Source organism: Pogonomyrmex barbatus, unplaced genomic scaffold (genome assembly GCF_055798465.1).
Source record: "Pogonomyrmex barbatus isolate J1 unplaced genomic scaffold, ASM5579846v1 scaffold8, whole genome shotgun sequence".
NCBI classification, from domain to species: Eukaryota; Metazoa; Arthropoda; class Insecta; order Hymenoptera; family Formicidae; genus Pogonomyrmex; species Pogonomyrmex barbatus.
In genome coordinates, this window is record NW_028297182.1 from 8,772,729 (window position 1) to 8,785,927 (window position 13,199).

A 13,199-nucleotide genomic window follows, 5' to 3' on the forward strand; every position below is an offset into this window, starting at 1 on the left:
ACATAAAATGTTATTTAAACAATCTATTGATTATTCATTTTCTCATTCACCAAATAATCTAGACTACTATTTAAGAGAATTATACTTAAATTTATAAATGCGCAAAAGTTAATAGCTTCAATGATATTATAATATAATATTATCTTTTCGGGATATCTACAGTGGAATTAATGTAGTAACTGACAATTATGAATGGCACAAGAATTAATTGCAAATCTAATTTATGAGAAATATATCCGTGCATTATCTTATCTTTTAGTAATTTGATTTTTATAATTGGAATTCACAAAAGGTTTCTCGGGAACTTAATTATTTAAATATTAAAGAGAGACTTTTACGATTCAAACTTTATGTGAATATTTTAAAGTTATTTAAACATATGTTATTAAATAACATATGATAAGCATTAATGTAACGTTTCGAGAATAAGATAACCATAGTTTGATAAGGCAAATTTTGGATACTCAAATCGCTTATTCTATTTCCAAAAAGCAACGAATTCGTCAAAAAAGCTAGTGCTAAAATACTTTAATGACACATTATATGATACATACCATACGTGATGTCATTTATGCTGGTTAAAGAAACAATATTTTTATCTTTTAAGAAATATTCATAGAAAAGAATGCTATCATGCTACCGGAGCGATATATCTAGCTTTGCTAGTATGCATGCGTACGCTTTGTATGCTATTCTGTGTCGACCTATGCTATTCTAGAACACGACTTCGCTCCATAAAGATGGCAGCAAACAGATCACTGCACTGCTACGCGATGCGCGGCTAAATGCGCGTGCACAATACCCGGAGGTGAAATTTCAATGGACTGCTTTTGAGACAAGGGCAAATATAAATTCAATGGCATTCTTGCGCAACGAATTGATTGGAAAAATCAAGATCAAGAGGTATTGCATATGGAGACACGTGCCGCGAGAAAAAAAATACACGAAGAGCACGCGTGGACGAAATGTGATTCGAGCGGTGAAAGTGCCTCGGTTATCGAATACCGTGGCCTAGATACTAAAAAAATATAACAAGAATGCGCGCGGAATAGTTGTCACGGAGGTATCACTTGCGAGCGCGAGTTTCCTTTCTCTTTTGATTTCGGACAAGGACCAAGTCCTTGTTTTAGATAAACCTTTTATGCCCACTGACTGCGGAGAAAAAAAATTGGCAAGACTGAAGGCGCAAATCAAAGAGGTGCAATAAAATATTTATACTTTCCAAATATAATTAATAAATAATATAATTATATGAAAATGAAATTAATTATAATCAAAACGAAATTTTGACTATGATAATTATTGTACATTCGACTGATGTTGACGAACAATAAAAATAATTGCAAATACTCGTATTTTTTAACACTCACGATAATTAATACTTTGCTCATCGCAACATCGACTAATTTTGCCATATAATACAATAATTTTGTACATATAAAATTAAAATATTATATATCATATGTAAGATTCTTTTAGTCGCCGTGTAAACGGTATAAAGATGCGATATTAAAAATTTTATTGACGATAAAGTATGCACATAGAATTGTATTTCACGCGTAGAATTGCCATTACCATTAAAATGTCAAATAAAGTTTTAGTGTCATTAAATTGAATTGGTGCACTGAAATATGTTGAATAAAATATCTTTAATATCGCAGTAGTAATGTCAATTGTATGACCATTTTCTATTCTATATTATTTATATACGAGAACGTTGCGTTATTATTTTAAATCTATTTCGAAACAAATTACTAAAATTCCTCGAAAGGATTGATTTCGAGTGTATATAAAAACAATAATTGTTAAGTAAACAAAATATTATCCAGTTTATAGAACAGAATATCCTCCTGATGATTCTCCTGCTGTCAGAGAAGATGTCCGAAATATTTCAACAAAATATTTCGCAGCCTTATCGAACGGCTCGATAACCGAGAGAGTACCAATCAGCTGACCGCGAAAATGGAGCATCATCCGCATTACTGCGAAGGGGGAAGGTCGCGTCGTTGAAGCGTATTTTACGAGATCAAATGACAAATATTGATAAATATCTCTTAGAAAATTTCAATAAAATTGCAATATATGATCAAGTTTTTGTCGATAGATAAAAATTAATTTAAAGAATCTATAGATTTTCAGATGAATTTTGTGAAGAATTTTTTAATTTATTGTTGATCTAAATCTCCCACATTTTGAGATATCGTATATCGAATAGGATATCCAGTCAACGCTATAAGAAATATCCCACGTTGCCCACTACTACATTTCATTCCTGCACGTTTGGATAAAATTGTTATTTATTGTCCAAATAAAATGTATTCATCGGAGTTATTTCTCGCCCAAGACGCCTCGCGACGCTCTTTTCTATTTCGCGCGCGTGAATAGCGTGATAGAGAGAGTCACGATGCGAACGGCTCGACTCGGATGTGGATGGCGGCGTGGCTTGTTGCAACGGCGGCGCGGCGCGGCGCGGCATCAGAAGTTCCCCTACTGGAGAACGTAGAGCGCAGCGCGGTTGCTGTCGTTTTACGAGGAGGGTTCTCTCTTCCACTTCCACGGCTCCTCCACCGCACGGCGCGCCGCGGGTTCTCGCTCGTCGTCGGTGAGCGCGAGCGAGGCAGCGCCGGTGCCCGTGGCCGCTGTCCCAGTCGTCGCCCTACTTTGTCGAAGCCAACTCGAAGCTCGGCACACACACTCGGCGATTTTATACCTCCTCTCGGCACGACGGCGGTGACAAAAGTTTCATGCTCACGCGCGTCCACGCGCGTACACACGCACGCAACGCACACGCGTACAGACGACGCGTCCCCGCGGCGACGCACGCACGCGGCCCGACGGCGACGAGGACGAAGAAGACGCGCCGCGCGATCGTCGGATCGTACCGAGGGAGCCGAGAGAGCGCGCCTCAACCCCGCGAGACGGATCTTGGTGGTGAACGACTTGGTGCTGGTGACGGACAACGCGGTGGCGACGGCAATCGGTATCGACCGCGCGAAATCTCGATTCGCGACATCCTCGCGCACGCTCGATCTCACCGTGTGAATCCCCACGTGTGTACATGCATCGAGAGGAAAAGGGAGAAAGGAAAAGAGGGAAAGAGGGAGAGAGAGAAAAAGAGGAACCGGAAGCAGTCGGACCCGCAAAAGGCAGCGGGCAGACGGTCTACCCGTCCGCGTGTGCATGTGGCCTGTGTGCGTACGTGTATGTGCGCGTGTGTGACCTACGACAACCTGCCGCCCGGTTTCGGCGCGCCACCCGAGTGTGACGTCCGCACACCGACCCGGCCGAATCCCTCGCTCCACTTTTTCCGCAGAGGTCACGGAGTGCCGCGCGTCAGTTCGGAAGGTCGGCCAAGTAGGAGGTGGTGCACGAGGTGGCGCAAGGAAGAGTCTGTTTAAATCGCTGCTGATTTTGACGAGGAGGCGGTGTGGTGGCGGCGCGAGAAATCGAAGCCCGCACTCGGACATTTCTAGAATTATCGGCTGCAGACGTTGCCCTCGACGATCGCGATCGTCGTCCCGCAGCATTCTAACGAGGCCGATCATTAAATTCGGAGAGAATTCCGCGCGCGCGCGCGCGCGCGGGAACGCAGTTTGCTGATCCACGCTGGGCGAATGTCGATTGTTCGATCGTTGACAATCGGTCGAAGAGCCGAAGATCGACAACGGACAACGCGCTTTTCTCGCAGATTGAGATTTTGGATTTTGATTTGAAGTAGAGACTGGCGGAACCGATCGATCGATCGATCGCCGATTCGTTCGGCAGGAAAACGCTCGCGTCGTGTCAGTTCGCCCGTGCCGCCGAGGAGAGAAAGTACGCGAACTCTCGAACCGGAAGTGCCGAATCGAGCGAGAATATTCAACGCCGCGATTCTGCCCGTCTCTTTCTTTCTCCGTCCCTCAAGTTTCTACGGCGTGCATCTTCCTCTCATTCTCTTTCCCTACCATTTACGTAAACCTCAGCCGGTCAAAGAACGCCACGCCATGTGCATTTAGATTATCGCGGACTAACTAGAACGGTGCGCGACCTAATCCCTCTGCACATCGTTAAATCGGCGGCGGATGACGACGTCCAGACGCGCACCAGTCACGCCGATCCACCGCCATCTCCACCGCGATCTCGAAACAGAAACACTGCCAATTAACGGCGGGGCAACCTAAGCGCGCCGATCAAAAGCTCTCGCCTTGCCCGCCGTTGTGATTTCTTCTCCCCCGCGAATAAGCTCGACGACCACGGCCAAAGTCACACGCGTCCTTTCCGGGTCGGGCATGCGCGACGGGCCGCGTGTCTCCGAAACGGCGCGCGAGTCCAACGAAAGAAGAGGCCGGAAGACACCTCGGTGACGAATCCGAGCTCACTGTTCGCGACACGATACACTGCCGTTTCCGAATTTAACGAGACACTGCCATTTTTGGAGAGAAGAAGACGAAGAAGAACTGATCCAAATCAATCACGGCCGATCTGTATACTTACGAGAAGAGGGATAGATTAGCTCGGCATCGAAATTCGCGACTATCGTGAAACCGAGCCACGATTTTAATTATTTTTCTGGTGTTCAAAAAAAAAAAAACAATTTCGGAAACTGTCTACGAGCAGCCGCAGTTTTGGTATTGAATTTCTTCTAACGCTAAACGAACGGCGCGTAAAATAAAAGAGAAAGAAAAGTGATTGTGTTACATATCCACCGTTCAATTGTGACTGCCATCTTGGTCCATACACACGGACATACACACATAGCGGAGGACGCTTCACACGCGTATATTAATCGCAATTGCAAGAAATCTCAAAAAGAAATCTGAAAAAAGAAGAAAAGAGGAAATCAAGTGATAAGACTAACTTGATCTTCGAGAATCCGATCCGTCACTTGAAAGTTCATCATCTTTTTTATCGGGACGATCACTGTTTGTAGACGAATCCTTCAGGAATACTTAAAACTAGATCTTTAGCAAAGAAATTACGAATGATTCACGAAGAACGTTAGCTACTCTTCAGAGTGGCGACAATGGTAGAATCGCACTGAATGATCGTGCAGTATTACTAATCCGCAAAGGAGACTCATCACGTGGTAATCGGAGATAACATTAATGTAATGTGTGAATTAAAGGCGTTATCTACATGAGTAGGCTCGATATCGGTTGGGACGATAGGGACGATAGATCGAGTGCGTGCCCGGCTCTGCATTCCGCATTGATCGGAGACGCGCTCGCGCCAAGTGCGAGCTCAAGATTATGACGATCTTCGTTTTCGATCGCAGAAGAACGATCGCAGTCGATGATCGCTGATCGAAAGGATAAATAACGACGAATGTACGCAAAGGTTGTCGGAGTAAAAGTCGGATCGACGTCGTGGAGGAGAGTCATCGACGGATCATCGGTACGACGAAGCCTTCCCACGAAACCGCGATAGCACTCTCGCGAGTTGCGAACGTAGCTCCGCGAAGAGACCGCGAAGAAAAACTCGAATGGGGGGCGGACCGACCACGAAACCGTTATCGTCGGTTCGTGACGCGTAGGAACCGGAAAGCCGAGAACAAGCGACATAATAGACGAGCTATTGCTATTATTAATGAGACAAAAGATAACCTACTTACCGATATATCCGATATACCTCGGGCACGTGCCCAGTGCCCGTTCCACTCGCTCCGTCTAGACGAGATCGTCCAAAGCGTCTGGGGAAAAAAGAATTATTTATAAATTATTTACAGATCTCGATATAGCTTACACGTCCAACGCAGTTATTGTCTAATGTCTAACTTCTATTTTATTTTTTTTATTTTCGCTTCTAATATCATTAGACGTAACGTTTCACCGGTAACCTAGTTTTTCGAGTAATTAACGAGATAAGAGACTCGCCTCGGTGAACACCACGAGAGGTGATCGTGTTCCTAGTGACTCGTAAAATTAACGGCGGAGCGGCGGAGCGACAGCGGCGGCGGCGGCGGCGGCGGCGGCGGCTGCGAGGGTGGCGGAAGTATCGGACAAATGAGGAACAAGTGCGCGTGCAAGTGCCTGAGAAAACGGACCAGGCGGCGGAGACGCGTTTCCGACTGAGACGTCCAGTGCGGTCGCGAGAGGTGAATCTGTGCGTGTTGGTGTGCGCGCGTGGTACCAGAACCCGTGGCGACGAGACGCGGACCACCGGCTCTCTCTGATACCGGCGATACCAGTCGCCGGTAGTTCGTCATCGATATTACGGTGACCACGTGCTCATCCCGACGATACCCCTCGTCGGTGGCGAATTTCGTGGAGGCACGCACTCACAGCTACGATTTTCATACCTCGGATGTCTTAAGCGGAAAAAGATGTAAGTCGTAAGTTGTAAGTTGTAACAATGCCGAGGCGCTTCGCGCACCTAAGGGTATCCCAGAATAGAAGTGATAAGGATATCGCGTGTAGAATAATAGACGTTGAACGTAGATAAAATTCGATGTTCTGGATATTACTGGAGGTTATCAGCGACTCGTCATTATGATATACATGTAAACTGTATAGGCAGGCAATATTTACGGAATTATATGAGTCACCATTAGAGAGCCAATTAAACGAGGTAATGAATAATATTTGTAAAATAGCTTCGCTTCTGCAACGTGACAAATGTTGCAAAGTTAATTGGAATTCGGCGTTTAACGTGTTAATGATACTACAGCTATCATTACGTAAATGATCATATTATTTTACTTTGTGATTTGTAATAAAACGTATATTACATATACAAAATATTTCATTTGGCTTTATATCGAATGGCTATAAAATTAACGGAATAACAACTCGTTGTTCCGCAGGAACTCATAAGGATTATGCGAAATCATAGATACATACATATGAAGTATAAAATATAAAGTAACGAATACACTCCTAAAAATTTATTTTATTTCAATGAGAAATATTTTCGCAGTCAAAAAAAGAAAAGAATTCGCCATATTAATAAATCACAATCTTGTTAATATAATCTCTCCGCGAATCACAAATTAAGGATTTCGTCCATTGTTTATGTATCACATTAACGCTTCAATTTTTTAAATTAAGAGATATAATATGAGTTTAACTTCCACTATTTTATTCCATATCAGACATGCACATATGCCTCGTTCTTCTTCTCTAATTTAGATCCTATTTTGTTTCCACTTTTCCTCAAATGTTTATTATTATCTTCACAAAGAATGTGCATATAAGTGTATATGATATATAAATGTAAGTGTCCGCAATTTATCGAGCTCGAATCTATGGGAGTGCTAAATGATTGTGCAGAACAGTCATCCCTGCGGGAAACAATGTTTAATTGAACAAAATACATATAGTAGTACGTAAACAAGTAGTACGTAAACAAATTGCGTGTCATTGATGAAACGAGAGAGAGTTTTCGCGCATGCGAAAAAAATGGGCGTTAATCGAATGCAAATCGCGGATGACGTATACGCCTAACGCCGAAAGGTCTAGGTCGCCACTGATTATGATTTCTTCCGGCAGACGGAAATTTGTGTGAATTAGTATGACAAACTGAGACGAAGGACGAGGTCCAAATCAGTATCCGCTTGAATACTAACGCTTTACCTTGTCATAATCAGGAAGAGAGAAACTCGTGGGTAAGCACACGAGGATGCTGATGCAAGCAAGCGTTGAAGATACGTGGTCGTAGAGAGAGAGAGAGAGAGAGAGAGAGAGAGAGAGAGAGAGAGATATTGTTTTTTAACGAATTCTGTTAACCTTGGCGAGGCCATTAAAAGGCATGAGAATGTCTACAATGAAGACGACCATGTGTATACGTAACGTATCCAATTGTAGATTTCTCGTGGCGATCCTAAATCAATCTTTTATCATCGATTTATCACGGTCATATCATTTGATCCCGTATGGTTTATCGAAAAAAACCAATAGAGTTTATAGGAGATTGTAAATTGATCATCGCTTAAGGCAGCAAGACCGGAAGTGGAAGAAATCACAAAAGATACACAAGATAAAAAAGACGTAATAAGTTGAAAATATTTAAAGCAGTAAACGTAAATATTGAGAATATATTGTGACACTTAATTAACTGCTTAAAATGCTTACACTCTCGATACTCTTCGTTTATATGTAATTCGCAACGTTGTACTTGTATTTCTCTTGATGTTTGCTAAACGCGAATGAAATGAAGTCAGGCGTGCGAACAGCCTTGAGGCGAGTAGTTTTCAAAGCATAAATCAATTTGCGTATCACATTATGTGCTTTTTGTCGATATGTTTCATCATTACATTTAAAATGATAACTTGCTTAGTTATCATTATTATTCATTTTTTTTTATTATATAGTTGATATTTTCTATCAATTATACGCGCTTTTTTATATACAGATCTTTATTAAAAATAAACCGTTACACAATAACTAGTACAAGGTATTAATTATATCGCTAGTTAATGAATAAAACATTAGCTTGCGTTAAAAATATAAATACTTTTATATGCGTGGCTCTAAACAAATAATGGGAGATAAATAAAAAAAAGTCATTTATTTCATACACCTCTATATTCACAAACAATTAAATAATTTGATGGAATCAATCTTCATAGAAATCGCCGGAGAAAAAAATTTCAGAAGTAAAGATTAATTTGTATTGTGTATAATCATGATCATATATAACACAAATTAATTTTCTGAAATTTTTCCTCTGTTAACTTTTGTCGAGCAAAAATAATACATACCGACAAACTAGAAACGAAATAATTTCTTCTTAATAGATATGATCGGGTTTTCAAATAATATATGGATTGAGAAACTTGGCGATTACGATACATAGTTGCAATATGATACAAATGTTAATTAGAATGTTGGGAGAAACCATCTGTTTTAATTTACCGTCACGTTAAATTGGATGGATTGAGAACGGCGCGCGATAAGAACGATGCACGTATGAAGCACGAGAACCGTGTATTATGCAAACTTGAAGTTTATTCTGGCGGATGAGCGCGCCATAGTCCATGGCGGTTCTAATCCAGACTGACTTCACTCGCGGTTTGTAATTTCTCGGTGACCATGATACGCGCGTATCGCACATACCCGAGACGCGTCGACACTGATGCAAACGTATAGTATTTATCATAAAACACACTAGTTGTAAATTAATATTTCTTCTCTTTCTTATGAATTATATATTCCTTGTATGTTAATTTCAAAAATATTCTCTATCAATCCAAGAAGAAATAATTTTTCATAAAAAGTTCATGAAAAGAGAGAGAGAGAGAGAGAGAGAGAAAGAGAGAGAAGTTTCTAAATTATATTAAAAGCAAAATCGCGTTAGAAATTATTTTTAGTGCAGTTTGAAAAAGAAAGAAGATGAATAATTTTCAAAGTTGTTTTTTTGCAGAAATATTATTCGATTTTCTTTTCTCTCTCTCTCTCTCTCTCTCTCTCTCTCTCTCTCTCTCTCTCTTTTGAAAAATTGAAGAGAGAATTCTACATTTGAATGCTACATTTGGAACATTTATTGAACCACTTGTTTATCATAGGATTGCTATTTATATGTCCAATTTACAATGGTATGAAACATCGGATAAGTCGAATTGTATTTGGCACGTAGCTCGCAACGCATATAGCCGGATGTTGAATTGAAGGTCTATATCTCTAATTAGGATACACAAATAACGCAATCTTTGGCTGTCGTCGTAGATATATCTGACACGACCGAAAAAGACATCAAATGTATCATTCTCAAATGTCACTATATGGATTATATAAATATAAAAACAATTTAATATTTTTATAGCAAAAAATGCACTGCACGCTTGTTAGTTTAATAGAAACGCAAAACGTTTAATAGAAATTCAATTAATAATTAATCTCTTCAATTAAAAGAGATCAAATAATCCTTGATAAAATTTTAATTTTGTACATTCTTATGAGAAGATGAAATATATTTCCTAAAATATAAATTATCCCGATACGCATTTATACTCTTTGTTACATTACTTCCACTTTATCTTGTATTTTAAATTAAAAACCAAGCGCACAGTACAAAAAGTTTCAGTCAAATTTCATTTAATAATATTGAAATTATTAACAAAATTATATATAAATTAATGATAATTAAATTTTTTACTTCACAGACTACTTTTTCGTGTGGAAACACCTTTCTCAGTTATATTTAAATTATAATACTCTATAATTTATCTTTTCTTCACCCTTTTTTTCGATCTGCATCTGGCTTTTTAAGAATACCTCTTCAAACACGGAGATCCAAAAAAATTATTCTTGTAATTTGCAGTTGCTGCAAAACTGACCGCTACGTGTAATTGAAGAGAAATGAATATCGACCGTCACGAGACTTACTAGTTTACAAAAGACGGCGGCGTCTGAAAAATCGGTCAGTTCTGGCGGATGAGCGCAGGCCGACGTTCTCAGCCTAGTCCAATCTCCCTCTCATCCACGTTGGGCGTTCGCCCTCTCCCGATGACGGAGGTTGGGATAGGTCGAAACGCAAACGTTACTACGGCACGAATGCATGACGCTCTACGTGCGTAGAGCGCGCACCATCACCGGCCACTCGCGTAACACGCGATCTCGCACACGAACACAATTATTAACCACGACCGATTCTTGTCGAGGATCCCGATGCGGATCGTCGTCAGCGCCGCGACGAGAGCGGATCGTATCGTTGGGAAAATCTATCATGGCCGTTTAATTGACGATTGTTGAGACCAAGTGGCTATAATCGATTCTACAATCGACATTCTTCACAGAATTCGCAAAATAATTCCGTCCCTATTTCTGCAAAATAGATATAAGAAGGATACTTGGAGCAATGGAGGTTTAATTTAAAGTGTGACGAACTGTTTGGTATCTAAATCACGTATATTAATCGGTTTTAATTAATTTACTTATTGCATATTATAAACATACGATATAAATGATCAGAATTAATAAATTGTGTAATTTTGTTAAATTTATTGCATCTAATGTCCTGTTGTAGATTTATTTGTTATTCTAATCTCTCATATCGTTACTCTTATGTGTTTATATCGTAAGAAGGGGTTAAAATACGCAAGACTAGAATAACTCTCTTCTCTTTTTTTTCTTTTCTGTTTCTTTCAAACATTTTGGGATTCTCTGGCACAGAATACACATCGCTACGTCAGAAAACTGAAATTTTAGTTATGAACCGTCTGACCTTTGACCTACTTAACGAACTAAGAGCTAAAATTTCAACTGAGGTAGCTAAGCGTGCAGATTCGCAGATCGTAATCTAATAAAGAGGAAATGTCTAAAAGTAATGATTATACCATAAGATGTATTATCATTTCTAGAATACTGTCTCCGCAATCGCATACATTTCAAAGTGTTATCTGCAGGAAAATGGCAAAGTCGGAAAAATAAAATTTAATTAAACATGTCAATACTGTATATAATATCATCATAATAATTATCCTATGAGTCGATGATAAATAACTTTATAAATTATAATTGCTAAAATTATACCGAATTGCACAGCAATCGCAGTCTGATTTCGTTCATAATAATCACATCTGAGAATAGACAAAGAAAATCCGCAGCGAGACGCAACAAAGACGTACTTCGGTTCGTAACACTGAGAAAGAACGGGAGCGAACGGTAACGTTCGCAACAAAGTGCATACGCGTCGACTACCCGATAAAATAAACAGCCTGTCGCGTTAAGCTACTGCAAGCCGGAAAAGCTCGTCACCCGCGCGGGCAACGGCGTGGCCGATCGTTTTGGGAGCGCGAGGCTCTGACCCCGAAAACGCGACGTCGCCGTCGCAATTTCCACTTGGTCTCAGCCAGTCTAATAATCGCGTCGCCGATTATAACCGGCTAGATCCCGACCTATGGAGGCCACGTGCGTAGAAAACAGATAACGATTCAGCGGATTCTTCTCCTCCTCGCGCCTCGACCTATGCCAATCTAAAACTAAATATACACTCGCCAGTAATCGCGAATGCAACGAGTGCACGCGCGCGCGCGTGTGTGTGTGTGTGTGTGTGTGTGTGTGTGTGTGCGCGCGCACACGCGAAGCACATACCGACTCGCACGTAAAGTTTCTACAATTTTCCAGAGCGTTTCTTAATCTCGTGCTTAATTTCGAGATACGCCGCGCTTTTTCTAAGCCTAATGTTTATGTATACTTTCTCGTGTGGAAAAGGGGGAGTTTAGTATTAAATCAGTCTTTTGTTTACATAGTCAATTTTTTTTTACCAAACAAATCGAGTATCTAATTTGAGACTTTAGCATTAAAGTTTAATATTCGCTTATACTGTTTAATTTTGCGATTAAAATTTGTTTATCATTGGGCAATTTAACGAGATTACTTTGATACCAGATATTAAATATAGTCTATTACAGATAGGTAAATTTAACAACATATCAGACAGTAATTTAATACTGGATCTTAATTGAGCTTCATCCAAGAATTCTTATAATTAATAACATTTTTGCTCACAAAAATAAAACAAATTTTCAACGATCTTATAATTATAATCTCGGTAAACAATGTAAAATAATTCTTAATTCAATATTATAGAAAGCAACTGAAGTAATAAGTTAATTAAAAAAAATGTAAAAAATATAAATTTATTTTTCTCAGAAGTACCACTTATGAGCACTTATTTAATTCCGAAAGCTTCCGTTTCGGAACGAGATATAGACGAACGTGACGTTGACTATCGGCGCCGTCGTGTTGGAAAAATATCATGACATAAGTAACAGTGTTTGCCATTGATACATCGAATATACACTGATACGTTGAGAATACGCTGTGATATAAGGAAAATGGCACAGATGGCTGTAAGCAGAAAAGTGATGTAAGGGACAGTTTTTTATTATAAAATAAGTTTATTATAAAATTAGAAATGCAAAATAAATTCTTATTAAATCGCACATTTTGCAATATATTCATATATCCGTATTTTTATATTTCTACGAAGACACAAATCAGCTATGCTATTTTAAGAAAAAAAAAAATTATCTGATGATGCCTCTTTTATATCTTTTATATTCCGGTTGTTAATTAGACACGAATATAGAGACAAAATTGATTAAAAGATAATCTTTCGACTAATTCCTTCACGGAAGTGACATTCTTCTTTCCGAATCAACAGGATCGTGAACGATCGACAAAATCACGAATTACGACAAATACCATCACGAGAATCCCCGATGACGTCATTTGACCCTGACACGTGCAGCAAGGAATACCGGTATCCGAATACGCGTT

General features: G+C 39.8%; 2 protein-coding genes across 19 annotated transcripts in view; one reads left to right on the plus strand and one right to left on the minus strand.

Annotated features, from left to right (window-relative positions):
• The window catches only part of LOC105422678 (uncharacterized), a 194,671-nt gene that overhangs the window by 146,382 nt on the left and 35,090 nt on the right, over window positions 1-13,199 (minus strand). For 11 of the 16 annotated variants that reach the window (XR_016141120.1, XR_016141119.1, XR_016141122.1 and 8 more), the window contains exon 3: window positions 5,591-5,668. Coding sequence is in view for 5 of the 16 variants with exons in the window: in XM_089083985.1 (XP_088940111.1) it covers window positions 5,591-5,668 (78 nt within the window). In the remaining 11 variants the exon portion in view is untranslated. Of the gene's footprint in view, window positions 1-5,590; window positions 5,669-5,852; window positions 5,978-10,301; window positions 10,528-13,199 lie in introns of those variants that run through there. The other 5 variants (XR_016141127.1, XR_016141124.1, XR_016141129.1 and 2 more) reach the window with 2 other exon arrangements.
• Hr4 (nuclear hormone receptor 4) overlaps window positions 1-13,199 on the plus strand; it is a 176,800-nt gene that overhangs the window by 111,218 nt on the left and 52,383 nt on the right. The window contains exon 1 of one of the 3 annotated variants that reach the window (XM_089083951.1): window positions 5,956-6,303. The exons of the other annotated variants lie outside the window; for them this stretch is intronic. The gene's annotated coding sequence lies outside the window, so the exon portion shown is untranslated. Of the gene's footprint in view, window positions 1-5,955; window positions 6,304-13,199 lie in introns of those variants that run through there. 3 annotated transcript variants of the gene reach the window in all.